The sequence below is a fragment of the Oreochromis niloticus genome, linkage group LG15 (genome assembly GCF_001858045.2).
Source record: "Oreochromis niloticus isolate F11D_XX linkage group LG15, O_niloticus_UMD_NMBU, whole genome shotgun sequence".
Lineage (NCBI taxonomy): Eukaryota > Metazoa > Chordata > Actinopteri > Cichliformes > Cichlidae > Oreochromis > Oreochromis niloticus.
Window position 1 is genome coordinate 35,559,664 of NC_031980.2, and position 22,568 is coordinate 35,582,231.

Sequence of the window (22,568 nt, forward strand, 5' to 3'; positions counted from 1 at the left end):
ACAAAGAGCTTGGTTTTTCATAGATTTTTGTCCATGCTGACATCATAGCACCACACAGATGCTGCAGGCCATTTGCGTACAGTGAACTCACTAAGAAACCACTTTGAGATGACTGGATCTACCTGCTGGAACCATCAGGAGATGGACGAACTGTGGTCATAAAACAATAGACACAGTTAGCAACAACATTCAGCTATGTTGTTTAAATGATGCTCAGGGGCCTGAAGTGTGACAAGAAAATATCCTCCACACCCTTACACCACCAGCACCAACCTGAACCGTTGGCATAACTGAGTGCTCAAGTAGAACAGTGCTTCATACACCATGCCTCAATCACCCCGTCAATTACAAGCACTTTTTCCTACACCTACATGCTTTCTAACAGTCACACTCTGATTAACATATCGGAGGGCAACCTGGAGTTCAGTATCTTGGCTATGCTTTCATGTTGTTTACAACAAATTCTGACCCTACCATTTGAATGTGGCAGCAGAAATTGAGATTCAGTCCCGGCCATATTTTTAAACTTGACAAGCCTCAGTAGCCTCAGTTTGCTGCTCCCAACTGACAGGAGTGGGACCTGGTGCGGTCTTCTGCAGCTGCAGCCCATCTGCTTCAAGGGTCAACGTGTGGTGTGTTCAGAGATGCTCTTCTGCATGCCTCAGGTGTAATGAGTTTATTGCCTTCCTATCAGCTCCACTCTGGCCTTTCTCCTCTGACATAAACAAGGCATTTTCACCCATTTTCACTTTTTCCAGAATCATCTATAAAACCTAAAGATGGTTGAGCAGAAAAATCCAAGTAGATTCTGTAAATAAGCTTCAGACCAGCCTGCCTGGCACAACAACCACGCCACGTTCAAAGTCACTTAAATCATTTTCTTCCTCATTCTGATGGTTGGTTTGAACTTCAGCATTTCATCTTAACCATGTCTACAAGCCATCTGATTGGCTGGTTAGCTTTTTTACAAGCAGCTGAACAGGTATACCTAAAAAGGTGGACAGCGGGTACAGCACATCTCTCTACAGCTGAAGAGTTTCACAGTTATAAAATATAATAAATGCTTTAACTTCAAACGCAGGAATGAAGGACCTGAGTACCAACAACCATCCTTCTGTTTTCATTTAAGAAAAGCAACCTCAGCGTCGTTAGGGTTCAATTTCTTTGGATTTTTCTGTTCCTGGAGGTAAAGCTGCTTTCTCTAATAATAAACAAAACAACTACAAAAAATAATAATATCTTTAAAAATTAATATGGAACAGGAAAAATAAACACAATATCATTATTAGCAATGAATCAGGAAAGTTGGGTTGTTTTCCACACTCACCACTTCCATCTTCTCCTCCTCCTTCTCTTTCTTTTCCTTCTCCTTCTTCTTGGCTTTGGCTGTGATGGAGAGAACAGCGGTGGATACCTGGCATGAGAGAGAGAGAGAGAGAGAGAAAGAGAGAAAGAGAGAGAGCGAGAGAGGGAGAGAGCACAGACATTTTCACAACGTCAGACATTACCACAGACATTAAGACCATCTACAAACATGGCTTAAAATGTACAAAACTAGTGAACCACAAAATAAATGTCTTTCATTACATTCTCCAAGGGCAGAATGTAATGGATTGGACTGGATTGTGAAATAAGCAACTGAGAAAAAAAAAAAAAGGCCAGAGATTCTACAATAATAAACACGACGGGCAGGAAAATTATGAGTCTTTACAGGGAGGGTTCGAAATTATTTGCAAATCAATATGGAGCGGGATCAGCTTTCCTGAACTAATAATTTCAGAAAAAGGGAAAGCAAAACAAGCTGATGTGCTGCGGCGCCTCAATGCTCACCTTCTCCTTCTCCTTCTCTTTGGGAACCTCCAGAGCTGGTGGGTAGGCGAAGGTGGAGGGCTTACAGTTGGAGCGGTACTGCACCTTGGGCATCTGAAAAAGAGAGAGGAGAATAAAGAAAAACTTTGTAAAGATGTTTCATATGTTCACAGTGTAACTTAAAATCAGCTGACTGACGTTCTCGCTACAGTACAGAGCACCTGTTCGAAGCACCCTCTAAGAGACAGCCACTTAGCGTCATCTATTACAGGCTGTATTTTATAATCCTTCCTGAATGATGTTCATTGACTTGGCACTTCCTATTCCTTCAGTTACTTCCAAACAGACACCTTTAAGCAAGGGAATCCTCTGTTACCGGAAGAAAAATGCTTGCAGAAAGGTTGAAGCTGGAGAAAGCCTGGCTTACATTAGCTCCGTCTGAACCCACTTGAATACTTGACCAGTTACACAAGAGGGGGTTGCTTGTGAGAATGCTTTCCTCCTAATAGCTGCAGACTGAACCTTAAGTAAAAATGAAGAACTGCTCTGTCAGATTTACCTAGACAAACATTAAAGAAGATCTCCAGCCACAGCAGCACCAGGTGCCTTCTGTTCAGTGTAAGCCTTCACATTATAACAGCTCACTGAAACTAAATGATTTAAACTGTCTCGATGGTCCAACAGAGCACCCCTGCAGCCTTTAAAAAACACAGGGCAAGTGACAAGGATGTTCTTTTCACCGATGGTAAGGCTCAATGTCTGTGAAGGCTTGTGCTGTGCAGTAGAACTCGACCTGACAAACCTCTCCGGGGTGCGGCGAGTCTGTTAAACCCCGCTGTCCCCAGCCCTGGTTATTCAGGGATTTACACCAAGTATATTCTCTAGTGCTTTGTAACGTTGGGAATTCACAAAACCTCAAAAGGGTGTCAGTGTCCCAGGTGTCAGGTGCTGCTGATTCGGGTAGGACAGAAGAGCTTAAGCTCATCTAATGCCAGTTTAACACCACAATATCTCACGCTGATCCCTTGGCACCAGAGTGCGAGTGGCAGGCGGCCAGAACAGGCAAAAAGTCAGGAGAGCCTTGTTAAGAGTCGGCTGCTGGTTACAGTTGTTCCCAAGACGAGAGGCTAAATATTTCCTGCACGACATGCAGCAATAAATACAAGCTCAGCAGCCATATTTTAGACCTCATGTTGCTGTTTCCTACATACAAAACAAAGCTCACCTATAAACACGTAATAAACACATAGGTGGGACTAATCTACCAGACACAATAACCCACTCTAAACATGTTGTGGTTGATGTTTGTAAATAATGAAATGCTTCGGTACCTTGAGGTCTTTGTTGAGGCCGATTATAGCGGTTGGTGTGAAGGCCAAGGACAGGAAGTGGGAAAGAGGGAACCAGAACCAGAACTGAGTGAAGACCAGCAGGCCGACCACTGACGGCATGTGAGTGTGACCCGTCCTGGACTGCAGGAAGATGGACACGTTACGTCCACCTGGACGACAGAAAGCACAAAGGTTAGAGAGCATTTCAGACCATGATGGCAGGTTCTCAAATTTTCTGTCACCTTTGACCCCCTAAAGATGAACCCCTGATTATGTTAACACTGATTTAGCTGGTTTGGACTCCGATGTTTCTCTATGTTAGAGTTAATACGTTTTTAAGCTGCTGGTTCTTTTTTGATCTTCAGACGGACCCACGTGTTTACAATCATCTCTAATGTTTCTTATGGGCCAAAGATAACATGGTATGCAGCACTGGATATAATTTGCTACCATCATAGCCTAGTGCTAATTCCAAAATTATCGGTTGTACAATTCCAAAAAGACCCCGTTTGTCGGTGTCCACAACATAAAGGACACACTCATTTATTATTGAAACTACTTCTGCTTTATGTGCTAACCACTGATGAGAGGGAACTCTTGTCTAAATTACAGGCTCTTGCATAATATCTGAAAAACTGAAAACAAGGAGAGCGCTGAAAAGCAGCAAACCTCAAGCAAGCCGCAATGATACAAATGAAATGCTGAGCTCCGCTGGCCATCAACACCTAACATAAACAGACTGAAACCCAGGTCACAGGCTAACTTGAGGGGAAAAAGGAAAAGAAAAGGAAACTGAACAATAACCAGAATGCTGATGGCTAAAACAGCTTTTTTCTTTCATGTGACACAGTTACAGTTGATAGTGAAACACATTATTTGAGACTTGGCAGAGTAATCAGATGATGAGGGAGTAAGAGGTTAACAGGGGTACAGACCAGGATGTTCACCACCCAAAGGAGGTTTGTCCTTCTGGCTTCATTCTGTGTGATCTGTTGATCTCAGGGCAGAATATAAAATACGAGGATGTGCATGGCAAGATAATTACATCCAGGAATGCATTGTCTAAAGCATCCTGCATGACAGGCCTCATTCATTATCATCAGATTTGAACTGGACAGGGCATTAATAAGTGATCTACATCCAAAGAGGTGTGTCTGCCATCCTGAAAAGATCCCGAATGCCTTTTCCATCTACATCTGAGCAGTTACAGTTTATACACAGCTCCTTTTCAGTTTGATGTTCACCAAATATCTTAAAGGATAAAATTTAAAGAAGCAAAAAGTTAAGAGCCTTCCCCTGAGTAATTACTACAATGATTATTATCTCATGCAGCAAGTAGCTTCTCATTTATTAAACAGCCATGTTGGAAGACATCTCCCAAGGAGGTGGAAAAGATGTGATTTGTTCTAGCAGGGTCACGTAAAATGCAAAGACTAAACAGCATCACTGTGTGCCGAAAAACAAGGTTAGCTGACTGCCCGAATGTGGTGAATGACCAGGTTTTTCCTCACGCCAGGTTTCATCACACTCAAAATGCGAAAGAGCATGAGAAATAATTTCCAAACATGGACCGGTCACCACAGAGCCCACACCTTAACCCCACTGAGAATCTTTTGCATTGTTCTGGAGGAGATTTCAGAGGTCCTACCCTCGTATCAATAATACAAGAACTTGGCAACAAAAAATAAAGCAACACTGAAAGGAAATATTAATTTTGTATTTGTCTAGGCAATGTATCTCAGCTTGAAGGTTCAAAAATATCAAGAAGATGTTCTGCTGACTTCAACAAAAAGACATCTATTTATATCGTATTTTATTTTTATCTATGAAGATGGCTAGAAGGGTGATTAACAGGGGTCAAGGGTGTAACTTGAAAGAGCAACAGAATAACAGCCCACCCACGTAATTCTTGGATAAGCAGAAGGGAGGGATGGCAGAAGACAGAAAGAGAAGGAAGAGGAAGAGCAACCAGGATGAATTCATCATTTCTATAGAGATAAAAAGAAAACCACCTCTTTTTTTTTTTGAAGACAAGGTTACTAGGGAGTAGCCCTTCCAACTAATAGTGATATCAGCCTAAACAATAGCACTTAAATCATCTGCTGCCCTCTTCTCCTGCAGCGACTCTAACCTGAGGTCACTCGGATGATTTAATTACGGGGCCTTATCTTCAAATCTGAGCCGGTGTACGAGACATTCCAGTCCCACGGGCTCAACGTTGGCCAGAATGAGTAACGAGGCTAGCTCAACGCAACACGAGCGTGTGCTTGAGAGTCTCTTAAATACTTAGAAGAGCTTGAGTGCACTTCAGTAACAGGTTCTCCCCCACCCGCTGTTTTTGCCAACTCTCAGCTTGGTGGGCCAATTTTCATTCCAAGGAATTGGTGAGGGAGGTGCGTGGATCCACTGCGATCCCTCAAAAAGGTGTAACGTGACTACATCAACAGCTAGCCTGCGTGTTTGGGTGTGAAGAAACAGCTCAATCGAATAAAAACAAGACGTGGCATGATTTGATTTTTCTTCTTTTACAAGAATGCAAAAGCTAATTACACTTGATTAACAGACTGCATCAAATACTGGGAGAAAGCCTGAAAATGCAGGCGTGAGGAAAAGACGTGGACGCAAAGTGAGAGAGGAGAAGCAGGAGACTGACGTTTTTCAGGGTAATGAGCACAAGTTATCATGAAAGTGAGCTCTAATCGCTTCCGCCAGTCAAATTAAATACAATTACCCCTGCACCTCAAACACTCCTGGCCCTGGAAGGACGAGAATACTTAAACATTTGTACCGCATGAGCCTGAGCATGTCTGACATTCAAACGGGAGTAGTGTATATTCTGCCTGAATGTGTTTGAACTGCACTGAAAACAGGGCTAAGCACCAAGTGTGCAGGAAAGAGAGCTGAGAGTGGGAAGAATCAGGGATTTTGGTCTCACGCAGGGACATCCTGGCCTGAATTTATTGCGCCTGATTTGAAGCATGATGGAAATCCTGTTGGTCATCAACATGGATAATCTACCCAGAACAAAATGACCGTTAATCAGAGAGCAAGAGGGGCCGCGTTAACAGCGAGCCAATGCTGTGCTTAATGAAGAAAAGAAAAAAGTATCATGTGAAGGTGCTCGGGTTCACTTTGTGAAGAATGCAACACCTGAGAGTGTATTCAGTGTTTCCTGCTATTAAAACACACATGCTTGTATTTACATGCAAACCCTACACTGGGGTTTTCTTTTTGCACACATATGAGTGTATGTATAGCTCTCCATGTGATGATATGCAGCTCTCTAGGACTACACACACACACACACACACACACACGCTGCTTGCTCGTGTCCACAAACAGCCGCGCAGACACACAAACACAGAGACTATCAGACAAACAATAATTACCATGGGGAGACCGACGGGCCATATGGCTGCGAGCAGAGCGGAGCTGAGGTACGGGCTGCCAGGCGCTAATGCACCTTTAGCATGATCTGTTCCAGAAACGCAGTGCACGGGTGGTCAGCCAAAGGAGGGGGTTACTGTGTTTGCTCGAGTGCAAAGGAACTCAAATTAAGGCGCACACAAAACCACAAACCCACCTAACATTTAGAGCCGTTCACTTGTTTTACCGTGTAATTAAGAATTACACATCTTTTTGTACTCCACTAAGTGGTGAAGGCATGTAAGGCAGGCAGGACCGCATATCCATTCATTCTCTCGCTCAGTGACTGACATGGATAAACCCACGGCAACTCTGTTTGGAGACCGACCTGCATCGAGGATTCCCTGGGCCAGGATGGCGCCGAACTTGGCCATGACGTCATCGTGCTTGTCGTTGATCACCTTTGCGTAAAGCTGCCTGAACTGGTTCACCTAGAGTTAAGATGAAATTAGGAAAATTAATTTAAAAATACACTGCAATAAAGCAGGAGGTGCTCCACATATAAAGGAAAAAGCAAAGATTTGAAACGCAGTCGTCGCAGCCTTTAACGCATTCATCAGATTCACTCGGTATCTGCAGAATATTTACAGGACATCAGCTTGGTGACACCTGCGGTGATGATGATGTACCTGTCAGAGTTCCAGTATCAACAACATAGCTCATTAGCAAAAACAAAACTTTAAGTAAATGTTCTGCTGGGTTGTTTTCAACATATTTGGCCTAATTTTACCACCCGCAAACTATTGGCCTGTGAACAACTCTACAGCAGAGCTGGAAATTACAATGGTGGGAGGTTGGGAGATATTCAGCTGCTAAAAAAAAAATAAAATAAAATAAACAACTACCTCTTGCAAAATCCCGCATACTGCCTCGAGGCTTATAGACCTTTGCTGTGCAGATGAAGACTCTTTGAAAATGCATCTGGTATTTCTTAACCGTCTATGACAAAGTATGCGCTGATTCAAGGGTGAGTGCGTGCAGTTATGCTGGGACTAGTCACTCTTCAGTCTTCCATGGCACAGACCTTTTTCCTTCTGCGTTCACAACTCTAATACTTTCTGCTTTCAGTCAAATCTTCTCACCTTTCTTCCTTCTCACGGTTTATTCAGCAAAACCTCTGTCTCATTGGTATCGTATTATGAATCAGCCAAGACCGACGTGCAATAACAGGGCAGTTTTGTTTTTCTACTCGTGCACATTTTACATCCAAAAGGAAGTTCCTCTGTTTTATAGGTATACTGAAGAGTGCAGACAGTCTCACTGAATGCTGGTGCTGCCTATTACACCTGCTCACTTACCTTGGGACAGGTGACTTCAGTCTGTTGGATCATGATGAGGGCTGAGGCGATGAGGGCGCCTTGTCTCACATAATTTACAGGGTCGTTGGTCATGGGCTCCAAGAGATTGATGGCCTCCTGTGACGAGAAACACAGAAGAGTAGGAAACATTGGTTTAAATATAGAACATTTTCACTTTTTTCAAACTGCAGGCCTGAGAATTATTCCTTCATATTTAACTCAAAATCATGATTTAAATAATAAAATGATTTTAGAGGAGCTTTAAGCATTTCTCGAAGATTGGTACTGAAGATTAGACTGTTAAGACAGATGTGACAGTTTTGCTTCTATAAAATAATAAGGCAATTTTTAAAAAAAAATCAATGGACCGAGCCTTCATAATCTTGAAGGTCTTTTATAATTCAGTCTCTTGCACAGAATGATCTGTAGAATCTTACAGTAAGTTTTAGGACTGGTCATCAGGCTGAAAATGCCTCATTTATCTGTTAAAGCCCAAACAATCAGCATATTTTCATGTCGTAAACTTTAAGTATATCATTTTTCACAACTCTTACAAACACAAAGAGGAGTAAATACAGTGATTTTGTTAACAAGCTAGGAGATGACATCAAATATTTACAAGGAAAAAATGAGCGATGTTTCCTAAAACAATTTAGAGAACTCCTGTGACATCATTTATGCAGTATTTCTTTCTTTTCCAGAAAAAAAACAACAACAATAAAATTACCTCTCTGATTTCTTTCAAAAAAAAAAGAAAGAAAAAAAAAGCATGCAACTTTTTTTAAAAAAAACTTTAAATGTATTTTATTATGAAAAAGGGAAAAATTCCTAACAGGAAAGATCAGTGCAACAGGGATATTTCTGTTTGGTCAAATACGGGAAAGGCAATTATCAACAGAGGCAACCAGACCTTGCAAATTAATGACATTAGTGTCATCCATATCTGGTTGTCCTTGACAACTGTCCAACAATCAGTCTCCTCCCATGATTACTGTGAATGAATGAGTGAGGCAGGACCACCTCGCTGCCTCCTTCTTTCTGCTCTCCCCTGTGTTTTTCAGACAGTCTATCATTGTTACTTTTATTTCTCCTGAACAGAAATGACTGTAACCTACACCAGCAGGCTCAGAAGGAGGCTTCAGCTCCACCGAGGAAAGAGAAACAAACTAGGATGATGACAGTGGAGGTAAAATAAACCATGTTTCGTGAATGTCTTCAGCTCAGCTGGGTGAGACACTCGTGCACCAGGATGATATGTTAAGAGTGGAAAGCCAACACTAGTCCACCACATCCTGCCCGTGATATGTTGTTGGAAGGACATAGTGGTGGGGTGGAGGCGGGGTAATTAAAAGTATTTACTGTCAGATCCAATCAAGTGCAGCGGACTGGTTACTTAAGATCACGTTAATCCATATCCAGGGTTTTCTTCAGGTTTGAGCTTCAGTGTGGATCAGTCTTTAAATTAGATTCATTTGAGCTCTGCTAATAACTGTCTGCAGGCTTGTGCAAATAAACAGAGCAGCGCAGAACACGGTCTAACACCACGTAATTTCCAGTTTATTACACACTTATAAAAAAGTATCACATGACACGTCTCGTTAGTCTGCTTGGTGTTAAGATTACATTTCCACACATTTTTTTTTTTTTTTTGGTGAACGGTGTTTACAACAGGTCCACCAAACAAAATGAACTTTTTTTTTTTTTTTTTAAAGAAAATCACAAACAGCCTCGGTTAAAACATTCCTCAACTTTCCAGTTCACATCTCCTCCTTCAAGTATATAAACAGATCAGGAGCAGCAGCCCAGTAAATATGATCAAACCCCAAGCTGTAAATGACAGCAAAGAAATGTGCTTCCTCTAAATAGGTGACCCAGTTCTTTGGTCACATCATCACTCCTCTAACGTACTCGAGTTCTTATTCGAGGGAAAAACCGAGCAGTGGAGCTTCGGAGCCGATCACGTCTGCAGCACCCCTCTGGGCTGACTTGGTCCAAAATATTCTCCTTAACGCTCGAGTCTCAGTGAGGAAGAGGGTGCAAAGAGGATGCTATGATTCTGCTGTGGCTGCGTCACCCAAGACTGAGCAGCCAACATCTCAGGGAGCGGCAGCACTCCTGTCTTCTGTCCTCTTCCCTCCCTCTTTTTGGAGAAGCCAAACAAAATGCATGCTAACTCATCTGCAATTAACCCTTTCCCCTCTGTGCTGAATAGGAGTATCTACAAAGCAATGCAAGGAAATTGTGGCAGGACATTACTGCACTCTTGAAACAGATGAAGTTCAAATGTAATTCGTTTTTTGACAGTGCCATAAATTTTAGCATTTCTTCTTATGCCATCATTCTGTGTGACATAAGAAAGCAGACAACCTCTTGTAGATGCTCCTGCAGAGGTTACAGACGTCAGTCTGTACTTCCCAGCCTCACAGGGAAGCTATCAATTTAAAGAGAAACTGTTCATTCAGCATAGATAATCTTTGCATCGCTGATGCACATTACGCCAAGAGGAGAAAGAAGCCGCGTGGGATAAATGAAGTCAGCAGGTGTAATGCTGTGTTTGTGGTAAAGGAAATGCTATGTAAGCTTTTCTTTGACACATAGTTTTAAAAAAATATTAATTTTAGCTATGATTACTGACTCCAGCAGGAGTAACTGCTATGTAAAGACATATTTAAAAGAGAAAAAAAGTTCAGGTCTAGTTCTATGCTTAAATCAATATAGTTCACCACTTTTATAACTGCAAAGACACAGCTGGAAGATGGGACAATTTTTAAAAGGTTGAAGCCCTCTATTAACCTCTAGTAAAGAGAAAACCAGCGACACCTTTGTAAGATATTTTCCTCTTTTTAAAAAAAAAAAAACATGCTGTTGATAACATTTTAATCTATATTCTAGTCTAAGTCCGGCTAGCAAAATCTAATGTTTCCTGTCAGTTCTTTATTTTGAAGTATTGCAGTACATGTTGTTAGCAGCTGCTCAGAAACAAGACAGAAAAGATTTTTGGAGCAGAAGAAGGAAAAGACACTGACCTTGTTGCCTGTCCCTGCACAGCAGATGCCCAGAGCCATGGCAGCCCCACAGCGTACATGAGGGTTGTAACTTTCTGACAAGAGAGAAACCACACTGGGACACTGCTCAGGGGTCCTGGAGAGACAAAGGGGTAGAAAGAAGAGGCACTTGAAGTTAATCACATACAGTAAGCATGACAAATGTCATTAATCAGTTCAGATTGCTGTTGGACTAATCGCAGCTTTCTGGATGCTGTGATTTATCAAAGAAAAATTTCAGAAACTCTCACAAACTTCCCCAAATCTTTACATTTGGTTCTCACTTGGATTAAAAAAAATGATGTACACACACACACGCACACACACACACACACACACACACACAAAGACACACACTCTTTTCATATCTTAGTGAGGACATTTAATTGACATAATGCTAACCCTAGCCGCTTAAAATGGTTTGGGTAAATTGTACAATATTACCACATGGTAAAAACATTACAAATTCTGACAAATGTGAAGGAATGTGCTAAATAAACACATTTTACCAGCACCGCTTTAGTCATACAGGCACAACCTGCAAGATCATATCAAAATTTAGCTCAGTAGGTGACAGTCGTTAGTGTTTTCTGAGTAAAAATGATCTTAGTTAAAAAAACAAAAAAACAAAAACCACTTTGAAGCAAAATATGCATGGGCACACGCACACGCACAAAAGAGGAGGAAAAAAAACAAAAACATGACGTTGAACATTATCTGATAATTCACTTGTGATAACAACGGCTCTGCCCGGGCTTGAATTGGTAGGCTGATTGGTGAGATTATGCAGAATTTTGCATGAAGCGTTGGTCTGCTTTAAACTGCAAACAGATGCCAATCAGCGACACAAGGATCACAGAAAACGGCCGCGTGTAACTAACTGACCCAGCAGCGCTACAGTGGAAATAAAGAGGCTGTCCCTGTTTCTCACATAAAACTAAAAGCTCAATGATCCACAGAAGAAATAGAAGAGCAGAAGAATAAAACAGCGGTGCTTATTGGATTCTAGTTGGTTAAAAAAAAAAAAAAAAAAGGCTTTAAACTGTGTTTGTGTATATGCTGAATTATTCTACAAATGTGTTCACAAATTATATGAAAATTATGGCATAAGTTCAGTAAAAACAGTCTTGGAAGCTTTAAAGCTTCACAAAGATGACTTACTTTACTACTGACTGGATGAACTACACTGGGTCCAATAACTGAAGCTATAATCACATAGTTATGAGCCTTACAACTATAAAGTATAGAAAGAAATGTTTGAATCCGTCTTTTTACTCATCATTAAAAACAGTTGCGGTAATGCAGAGAATATATAACCTATACAACAGAAGTACAAAAACACTATAGAGTGGAAAAACTGCATCTTGGAATTAATAAGTTGCCCCTTCAGAAAACTATGTCATAATAAGATTAACACACACACACACACACACAAAAAAAGCCACAAACTCTTAAACTGTCCATCAATATGGAGGCATGTCCGCAGTGAGTAATCTGCACTGGTCTGTCTGGAATTAAAAGCTCAGCTCGACCATTATATTAGGATTTAGCGAGATCACAAGTGGCAATCACTGCGAGATTTGGATCAGATTTCAGTGTCACCTCCAGAGGTTTTCTTTTCTATTCTGGTAGACTGACGGACGGTGCCCTTCAATCTACATTTGGGTGAGAGCCAAACTGTAAAGTGCTCACACAGACTAAACATTAGGTTAAATAAAAATATTTATGATGCTTTTTTGAAACTGACTGCACAATAGCTTGAGGCACACCTTGAGAAAACTTTGGCGATTGGTTATCAGAATAACTCAATCTGAAGCCTTTTCAGCTTTTTTCAGTAAAAGATTACCTTCAGCCACCATCAAAATAGAAGAAGTGAGATGGAGAGAAGAAATCAATATTCAGCATTTGTTTCACATGAAAAGCCTGTGAAGCTGTGACGTCTGGAATTCGACTTAAAGTTCAATATCCTGGTAATGCGTGATGGACTTAAAAACCTCAGGATTAACTCAAAGGAAAGAGATGAGAAAAAAAAAAAAAACGGAGCACCAAGTTTATGACTCCACTCAAAGTCTTTAAACTTGCAGGTGTAGAGCAAAGAAAAAAAACATGTAATTTTTCCGCATGAAATGTGACTGGTAGTCATTGATGTGGTCTTGCTGTATGACTGCAGATCACATTCGCTTCCTGTCTGTTACAGGAAGCAGTTGTAAAATACATGATGAAAAACACCTGGACAATGTTAATTTTAGACATGAGGTCATGTGGCTTTTATAGTTTACGCTAAAAGGTAATCAAAATTCATCCAAAGAGTAAACAAAACAAACACGTGTGAGTATACTGCTATAATAATAAGTGATAAGCAGCTGCCAAGTGTAGACTGTTAACTTGTTAAACTGCTTACAGTGGGAGAAAAAAAATGTGTCACGTCTAATGGTACATAACGTTTTTTTTTCCCTTTTATGTTGCAGCAGTTTAAAGTTGGTAAACATGCAGATCCCAAGAAATAAGATTAGTTATCATACTGAAAACATGTTCGGGCAAAAGCAGCTTTTGAAGAGATAGATGCTGCCTCTAATCACAGTGCTACACCTGATGTGATGATTTAAGCATTTAAAAAATTTTAAACTTCTGGGACTGAAGAGATTAAACTTCATTAAAGGATAAGCAAAGTAAAAGAGCAGATTATCTTATGCATGTACTGCCACCTTGACAGAAACAAGGAGCATGGATCATCTAAAATATCCAAGGGTACACTCTGAACACCTCACAATAAATAAATCTGCTTTTAAAAGCAAAAAAGCAAAGCAACATCATGACTAGAAAGCAAAAAAATCTAAAACAAAAATATACAAAAATGGGGGATAATTTCTTAAAATATATATAATCTATAAAACCCCCCCCCAAAAAACAGGTTTCCTAAGATTTTCTCAATGTGAGCTCACTGAGGACAAAAGGCTTTAACAGCTATGTAGTATAAGTACATTTTTAAGCATGTACCTATACACAAAAGGTTCCCCCCATACAGTGCTCCTACCTCCCCTCTTCTTCGAGCAGAGGAGTGAACAGAAAGTGACAAATATAAACAGTGGGATGGCGGTGTTGAAGGAAATTACCTCCCAGAACAACTGGCATGTTGCCATCATGAAGACATTCATCTGTTTTGTATAGAGTCTGAGTCACTTGCAAGCAGAAGGGGGAGGGAGGGGACGAGAGAGAGAGAGAGAGAGAGCGTGAGCTGATCGCAGGCTGCGAACGAGAGGCAACGAGTGAGAACGAGAGAGCAGCAGAGGAGCAACAACATCTGAAAGTTTTAAACCTGTGATCGCGGTAGGTGACGCGCGGCAAGACTGGAAGTTCCTCCAACATGTGGAAGCAAATAAATTCCACATCACGGACCGCTTCAGACTAAGACAGATTTAGGATTCGCTGCTGAGGGAGGGCGTTCTCTGTCACATTCTTATATGGGAAGGGAAGAAATTTAAAGATGAGATAGGAGACATTAAAAGAGACTGCTGTCCCACCTTACAAGGTGTGCAAAGAGTGTAATGCACGGGGTGTCAAGCGGCTCTCTTTTCCCAGCTCAGAATACTGTTTTAGTGTTCAAGAGCGCTAAGACATAAAGGTTTGGGAAAAGACTTAAAGAGCTGAAAACACAAAAGGAGAAGGACAAAGAAATGCAGCTAACATTACCTTGGGAAACAGGTAAGAAACTTTTGCAAAACTATCACAATACTAGTTTATTTTTTATTTGAAAATGGGTTTCGACATCATTTAAACCATTGCTTTGCAAGGTATATAAATTCAAAACCCTACACATTCATCTACTAATTTTAATCAAAAAATATAATCTGAAACACCATGTACAAACAACTTCCATCTTTTATTAACCTTTAACTGTATAACAGAATAAATTTTAAAAGCTTTTAAGCCATTACTCTGTTTTCCCAGCTTGGCATTCACATAATTCATGATCTATCTTTACTCTATTTATTACTTACCATTGCTGTATTTTGTCATTATTCGGGCAAATTGAAGAAAATGACTAATCACTATTCCTTTAACAGACCTATTTCTTCTTTGAAGTGGATGTCAAGAGTGTCAGCTGCCTGGGAAAGTGAGGACCCTGCTCACTTGCGGAACATCGCACTGTGGAGCTACTAATCGTGGTGGGATTATTGCCAGGTTTGGATTTTATAAGAACAAAGATCATCTTCGTTTGGCTTGTACGGGATGCAGGATCTTGTGTGCTGCCCCTGAACTGTCTCAGCCTACCCTTTGTCCTTGCCTGTGGGACCCAGTGACCATGCTGACCGAGTCTCCCAGACCAGAAAGATCAGAGCCCCGACCTACACTCAAGCCCGCTGTATGCTCAGCAGCACCCTGTCTCAGCCAGTCATGGCACAGCTCGAGGCTAACAGCTCACACGCAGGCAAAGTGTCTGAGATTCAGCTGAAATGGGCTGCCTTGCTCATTGTCATGGTCATCATCCCCACCATCGGAGGAAACATCCTGGTCATTCTCGCTGTGTCGCTGGAGAAAAAGCTGCAGAATGCTACCAACTACTTTCTAATGTCACTTGCTGTAGCCGATCTGCTGGTGGGACTCCTAGTGATGCCCATTGCATTGGTCACTGTTCTCTACAGTAAGTTTAGCATGGAGCTTTGGCTTTGACAGCTTCATAGCACATATACTGCATATGCTTTTTTACATTATATGGGTAGTATTAAAGCTGCACAGGTAAAAATCCTAGAAACCCAAGCATAACATTTCTTATTTTTTACATTTATCTTAATAAAGTCACAATATATTTTATTATGCATACAGAATAAACAGTATGCAGTTTAAACCCCAGACGCTCCCCCAGCAAACAACTGCCAACATTACCTCACCCATGTTTAAGGTCTGACTCTGAACAAAGCATCGGAATGATTATATTTCTTCCTTTAATATCCAGAAGAATACTGGAAATTGATGTCCAAACCACCAACAAATATACAAAACAATCTTTTAAAGTGAGTTCAGGAGTGAGCGAAGTGATTTAATGAAGAATGTCCCCCTAATTCACAGCAAACTTGTATTAAACCTTTATTAGGCGTTAATATCTACATAACGACCAGAAGACTTGGGGATAACAGAAGAGGAGAAAAACAATTTGAGAGGCAGTATTAGATCCAATCAAGACAATCTCTAAACAAATTATTCTAGATGAAATATAACAAAAGATAGTGGACGGTGAACAGTCTACGTTCTCTGGCAAAGCTTTGGCGCCAGGTCCAGAGCTTGGACTGAACGACTTGCCTCTGGGACTATTACCAATGGAAAGCCATGTTTCCATTAATTCCATTAATAGTGTTGTGCAAATACAGCTGCACAGGAACTGATTTAGACTTGTATCATCTTTTTTTCTCTTCATACCACAACAAAATACAGAGCTACGGCAAAGCTACGCATTATTCTCCATTAGTTCAATTGAAGGATAATTAGCTGGATTATAATTATGCCTAACACACAAGAGCGCAGATGTGGATGTGTCACACTGAAAGCTGCCCAAGTAAGGTTGCTCAGAGATGCTGCTTAAGCGCTTACCTTAATGCAGAAGCTAATTAAAGAAGGGTCTTACAATTAATCTGCCATTGCATCTATTTCTGTAACAAATCTGTGTCTGGAAACATGCTATTTAAATTCTGAATGGATCGCTGGATTGAAAAGGATACCAGCTATAAGGGTTTTACATCACTCTCCACATTAGGAACATATAAAGCCTGTTCATCAGTCTACCAGGAAGCTTAATCCCCTTTCACGTTGCTTTAATTGAGCACACTGAGCCCAAAAGTCATCCAGTAAACCCTCCAAAGAAGTTTTAGTCACTGCCAAAGGGGAAATCATCAGTAAAATTAGTATTTTAAACCAGATTTATTTTGGGTTCATTTACCCAAGCATAATAAACATTTTAATTTATCAAACAGCCAGATATAACAACAAAACTCACAGATTTCTGTTCAATAAGCCTATGCAGATTTAGTCCTTTCATATCATTCATTTTTGTATGCGCGCTTCAGTAGACACTGAAAGGCCCATTTTGATCCATGAAAAACCTGGGTATTGAGCTAAAAGCAGCTGGCTTTGAGACATAAAAGAATCAGAAAGGGTATTGATTTCTTTTTTCTTTGTTCAAACCATCACTTAAATACGGGAACCTCTGAAGCAATTTATCTAGGCCAAAAATATTTAGTCCTAAGAACTAGTCCAGTCACATAACTGAGAAAAACACAACCATGATTAAAATGTATTTCTTTAATTTTTCCAGCAGTATTTCTATCTGCTAAAATATTACAAAGGACTGCAAAAACAAAAAACAGACTCCTAAAATATGCTCTCCTTTTGTGAAATACATTTTAAGACCCAGGCAGCTGTCATCCCCTCCTATTTAGAGAGAGATGAAGCACTTAGGTGAACTGGAAGAGGTCATGAGGACACAGACAGAAACAGTGTGTTAGTGTGAAGGATAGCTAACGTCGGTGCGGACAGTCATGCTGTGCCAACAACCTTTAGTGAGATAAACAAAGTCACATCGACAAGGTTATAGTACACTGGTACACTAATACCACAAATGTCACCTGATGCTCAATCCAACAAAACTAAATATTTCAGTGAAATCAGTGATACAACTGTAAGGTGGAGCCGATGAGGGAACTTGAGCTTTGCTCAGCTTGAAATAATAAGAAATAATAAAAACACACGTAAGCTGACAGACTAATAAAGCTGTTCGTGTGTTGTGTAAATTAAGACTGCTATCATTGTTAATTAAGGCTAGAGATGTGCTGGTCGGGTGTCCAGAGGTGTTTGCTTTGTAGCCCTGTGCAAATAATGAATGTGGTTGAAGTCCAATGTATCTTTTTTAACCTTTATCCCCCTTCTTATAATCTAATAACAGGTGAGGAAGGTGCAGAGAGGCTAAGAGCTAGTCCTTTGAAGTTTGTTAGTTAGTTACATTTCTTTTTTCTTTTCAGCTCTATATCATGTCACCATAATTATTAGGCCTTTACCCTTAGCGATCCAATCACCTATAAAAAAATTAGATTTCTCTATTAACCAAAGTGTCTCCAGTCAAATCGCTATAACCTCCTTTTATCTTTGATCATCCGTTCAGAGACTTGCTTGTGGAGTAAAGCAGAAGGGCAGGCAGGTAGAGCTGGCTGCAGCTGGCAGAGAAACCTACTTTACTTTGAATTAAAATATATAGGTTTTAAAGACAAGATGATGCAACACACCCTTCCAGAAAATGCTTCTAGTATTCAGCCACTCTTCCACATCTGCTGAGCAGAAGTATACAGACACCTGGAAAATGTAAGAGGTCCTCTTGTTTAAAATATGAGCTATGTGAACAGAAACTCTTGTAAACTTAAAATAAACCAACTTGTAGCCAAAAAAGAAAAAAGAAAAGCCTAAGTGAGAAGCCAGCTCTCTACTAACCAATAATGTGGTAATTTAATACATTGGATTTTCTGAATTCCTCTATTCTATATGTTTTTTTTTTTATTTAAAGATCTGTGGATATTGTAGCTGTTTGTACTGTGCAATGTGCTATAAACACAAGTAATAACACTTCATCCCTATTTTTTTTTAATAAAAATCCCGCACTCTAGACTCTTAGACACCCACATCTGTTCAAATAGCAGTTTTGTAATCCTTATAAACAAAAACAAAAGAAAAAACACTGCAAATTACTTTGAGGTGCTGACACGAGCCTTGTATAACTACGAACTACAGGAGAGGTCTGCTTTATGCTCCAAGTTTTTATGGGCTGCCACGTGGTGGAACTAGGATGTTTTCAAAGGCAACCATAAAACAAAAAACTATTAAAAAAATAAGCTTACAAGGGCAGGATTGCTTTGGTAACATTGTAAAACTAATACAACAAATAAACACTTCCCAAAAGCGGGAATCATTTGTCATTTGGGGGGGAGAGAAGCTTCCACGTCAAACTTAATCAAAACAGAGTACGAGAAAGCAGCGCAGTAAGGAGGCGGAGGAGACGGGCATAACACAGGAAAATTCCAACTACTGTCTTTTACTATGTTAATGGATGACGAGACAAAAGCCAGAACAACTACTTGCCAGTTTTATACCCAGAACTCAAAATAAACACTACTGTTGAGCGCAGTCTCTGCCACATCTACATAAAGAGCTTCGAGCTCCATAAACACTCGGCGAACCCTCCTTTTTCCAGTAAAGTGATTCCTCACAGATAAACAAACAGCAATCATTTGCATGAGTGCTACTTCAAACCCGTTGCCATTGTCTGATATCTACCCTAACGGGCAGAGAGTATGACCGCATTCTTTTTGGCAAGAAAACGAGTTACACCACATGTATATTAAACTATCTGCTAACTCCAATTTCCATCTCATCTTCTCTTTAGACTCTGGATGGCCTCTTCCTGAGTTTCTCTGCCCCATCTGGCTCTTCCTTGATGTGCTTTTTTCTACTGCATCCATCATGCACCTTTGTGCCATTTCACTGGATCGCTACATTGCCATCAAGAAGCCGATTCAACACAGCCAGTACAAATCCAGAGCCAAAGCGTTGGTCAAGATCGCGCTGGTGTGGCTCATATCCATTTGTAAGTATGTCAGTTCAGCCTTCTGCAAGTTTCTTTATGCAAATTTTACACAGCTCTACAGCAGTCTTTAAAGTCAAAACTCAAAACATAAAAGCCTCAACGAGACCTGGTTTACACTCAGAAATGCATGCTGGATGACATAAAACAGCAACATATATATAAACAGCACTCATGTGATTTAAAGCCCACTGTGACGGTGGATACATAAATGTGAAGACTAAAAAGGGCCAAAATTCCAAGTTTCAAAATAAAAGGTAAAATCAGCTGCATCTGAAAAACTTAGGTTTAAATACATGAAAACAACTTTACAGCATCAGGTCACCATGTTCAGCTCTAGAGTGTAAAATATTTGGCCAAATTCACTGAGGCGTTACAGCTCAGTACTCACACCACTAAGGGAACAGTCACTTGGGCTGTCAGGTGTGGCTTTATTTAAACTTTTAAAGCTTACTGTACACCATGGCTTATTTTGAGGGGGGTGACGGCAAGCCAGGAATGATTAGTTTACTAGATTTTGTAAACACAAAGATGCTGCAATCAGTCTTGCCTTGTTATTGGAGACACATTTCAGTAAAAGCAGCTCTTTCTCTCAAATGAAAAATTACTGCATTTGCAGGAAAAAAACAAAACAAATGCAAGTCAGTAAGCTGTTCATCAAATGAGTGTGGTAATAACAACCAGTGTTTTCCAGTATTTAATGTTGTTGTCGTTTTTCTAGGTATTGCAATTCCAATTCCTATTAGGGGCCTTAAGAACTACCACCTTCCCAACAACATCACCTTCAACAGCAACCACACGTGCCTGCTGAAACCAACCACCTTCTGGGATTTTATCATATTTGGCTCTTTGTCAGCATTCTTCATCCCTTTGACTATCATGATGGTCATCTATCTACTCACTGTCCATGTGTTGCGCAAAAAGGTTTATTTGCTCAGGTCAAAGGTCACTCAGCGTTTTAGCTCTCCGGCGGTGTCCACAGTTTTTCAAAGGGAACAGTCTATGGCTTCAACTGAAGCCGAGCAAATGAATGTGCTGGACAGCAGACTTCCCCGGATGCAGGAAAAGCCAAATGCAGGCACCACGATCGCTCACACGTCATACGAACAGTCCTTTCGCAGGATGTCAACAATGGGCAAGAAGTCCATGCAGACTCTGAGCAATGAGCAGCGTGCCTCCAAGGTACTGGGCATAGTCTTCCTCCTGTTTGTAGTCATGTGGTGCCCTTTCTTTATTACAAATATCACTTCAGTGCTATGCGAAGGGTGTGATCCCAACGTCATTGCCCGGCTCATGGAGATCTTTGTTTGGGTGGGTTACGTGTCATCGGGTATTAACCCGCTGGTCTACACCCTATTCAACAAAACTTTCAGGCAGGCGTTCACACGTTACATCACCTGTAATTACAGCAGCTGTGCCAGTAACCTGTCAGGAGGACATCTGAGGCCATCAACTGCAGAGTGGACTCTAACAAGGATTTCAATCAAATCTTCCATGGCAGAGAACTCTAAGCTATTCATGAAACGGGGAATGAAGAACGGCATTGGAGCTGTGGCCTACCAAAGTCCGCTGAGGTGTCGGCAACCACCTGTACAGTCATCTAGTGGTGTTGTGCTAGACACAATACTTCTGACTGAAAATGAAGATGATAAGCAGGAGGAACATGTTAGCTGTGTATAGACTATGGACACGCAAAGCAAATGAATATAAATCGGGGGAGGGGTTACTTAAAGTGGATAAAATTTATGTTGCAAATTTTAGTTCTTTCAAGACAAAGGCTTGTCACAAACAGATGTTTCTGTCAATTGGATACATTTAATGGCAAAACAACAAACCCCAAACTGTTCATAATTTTCTGTAGCGCACACCTAGAGGGCAAAACACCAAAATGCTGGCTAACTCAGAGGATCAGGGCACTAGAGAACTCATTTTTAATATGTTACAAGCTGCAAATGTTCAGGTCAACGTTCAAAAACACTGATATTTAAAATACTGCATGTTTTTCCATACTAGTAAAATATACATTGCACAAGCTGCAGTCCATTTGGCAATATTTGCAATATGTAACAATATCCCCCCAGTGCACTTACACTGCCACCAGCACATACACAAAAAAACAAAACAAAAACAAGAGTAGGGGCAGGTCTATCTATTTTTGATTGAGATGGGTCAATAATGCCACTTTTGGAAGGTGAAACTCATCTGTTAAGCTTATAATAATGTAATATAATGTAGCCATTGGTGTGATTTGGCAGCTGTATTTGTACGGCAGCCTCAGGAGAGGTGTGTTAGTATTTAGTGCCATTATCTTTACTTGCCCAGCAGCTGTAAACAACTGAGCGGCTTGTGAACATTAGCTGGCATTTTGGCTTAATAACCCTGGTGAAAGTAAAGCACATGAAGTCTAAGGAAGGCTTGTTTTGCCCTCCAGGGTTCAAGGTGGTGACCTCACTTAGAAACTAGTAAGTGATCGCTAATGTTTGTTTACATCAGTTACACAAGGATCTATTTTCAACTATGAACACTACATCCACAAAGTTCAGGACATTATGATGACCTTGAAACTCCCTGAATGCAGTATACAGTACATTTCCTATTCTGATGCTTTTTAACTCTTGCTGTCTAAATATGCTGTAAACCATCTACATGCTTATATTTTGTCAAGACAACACAGACAGACATAAACGCCTCGCACTCTTTAAACAATACTTAATGTATTTGCTGGACCTTTGAAAAGCACTCTTGTACGTGTATCGCAGCCTGCTGTTTTGACATGTTAAAAAGATTTCCACTTAAAAAGACTGTACATAGAAAATGTTCACTTTAAATGGAAATCTACATGTGTTTAATAAAATATTTCCTGTGTTCCTGATAAAAAGGCCAAATTCTAATCATCTGTGTGTTATACTGTTGATCTCCACATTTATATGTTACTGAAATGTAAGAAAAAATGGCCTCTATCATAAATAAGGGCTGGGCAAAACAAAACAGCATAACAGCCATAGTAAGACAAACAAAACAAAACAACAGAGTTTGGCAA

The 22,568-nt window shown here is 40.5% G+C and overlaps 2 protein-coding genes across 4 annotated transcripts in view; one reads left to right on the forward strand and one right to left on the reverse strand.

Moving 5' to 3' along the window:
* Nucleotides 1-22,568, reverse strand: part of psmd1 (proteasome 26S subunit, non-ATPase 1) — a 38,372-nt gene that overhangs the window by 6,479 nt on the left and 9,325 nt on the right. Inside the window, exons 17-22 of the mRNA XM_005459888.3 lie at nt 10,891-11,005; nt 7,865-7,981; nt 6,895-6,997; nt 3,141-3,310; nt 1,831-1,923; nt 1,328-1,414 (exon numbers count right to left, since the gene is read on the reverse strand). Of these exons, the coding sequence (XP_005459945.1) occupies nt 1,328-1,414; nt 1,831-1,923; nt 3,141-3,310; nt 6,895-6,997; nt 7,865-7,981; nt 10,891-11,005 (685 nt within the window). The remainder of the gene's footprint in view (nt 1-1,327; nt 1,415-1,830; nt 1,924-3,140; nt 3,311-6,894; nt 6,998-7,864; nt 7,982-10,890; nt 11,006-22,568) is intronic.
* htr2b (5-hydroxytryptamine (serotonin) receptor 2B, G protein-coupled) lies at nt 13,929-21,755 on the forward strand. Of its 3 annotated transcripts, XM_025899138.1 has the most exons (5): nt 13,929-14,610; nt 14,973-15,550; nt 19,331-19,531; nt 20,250-20,710; nt 20,938-21,090. In XM_025899138.1, the coding sequence occupies exons 2-5, from the start codon at nt 15,274-15,276 to the stop codon at nt 20,950-20,952; spliced, it is 954 nt and encodes a 317-aa protein (XP_025754923.1). In that variant the 5' UTR covers nt 13,929-14,610; nt 14,973-15,273; the 3' UTR covers nt 20,953-21,090. The 3 variants fall into 3 exon arrangements, with proteins under 3 accessions (XP_025754923.1, XP_005459943.1, XP_019201231.1); XM_005459886.4 differs by having other exon boundaries at nt 20,250-21,755; XM_019345686.2 differs by having other exon boundaries at nt 14,992-15,550; nt 20,250-21,755.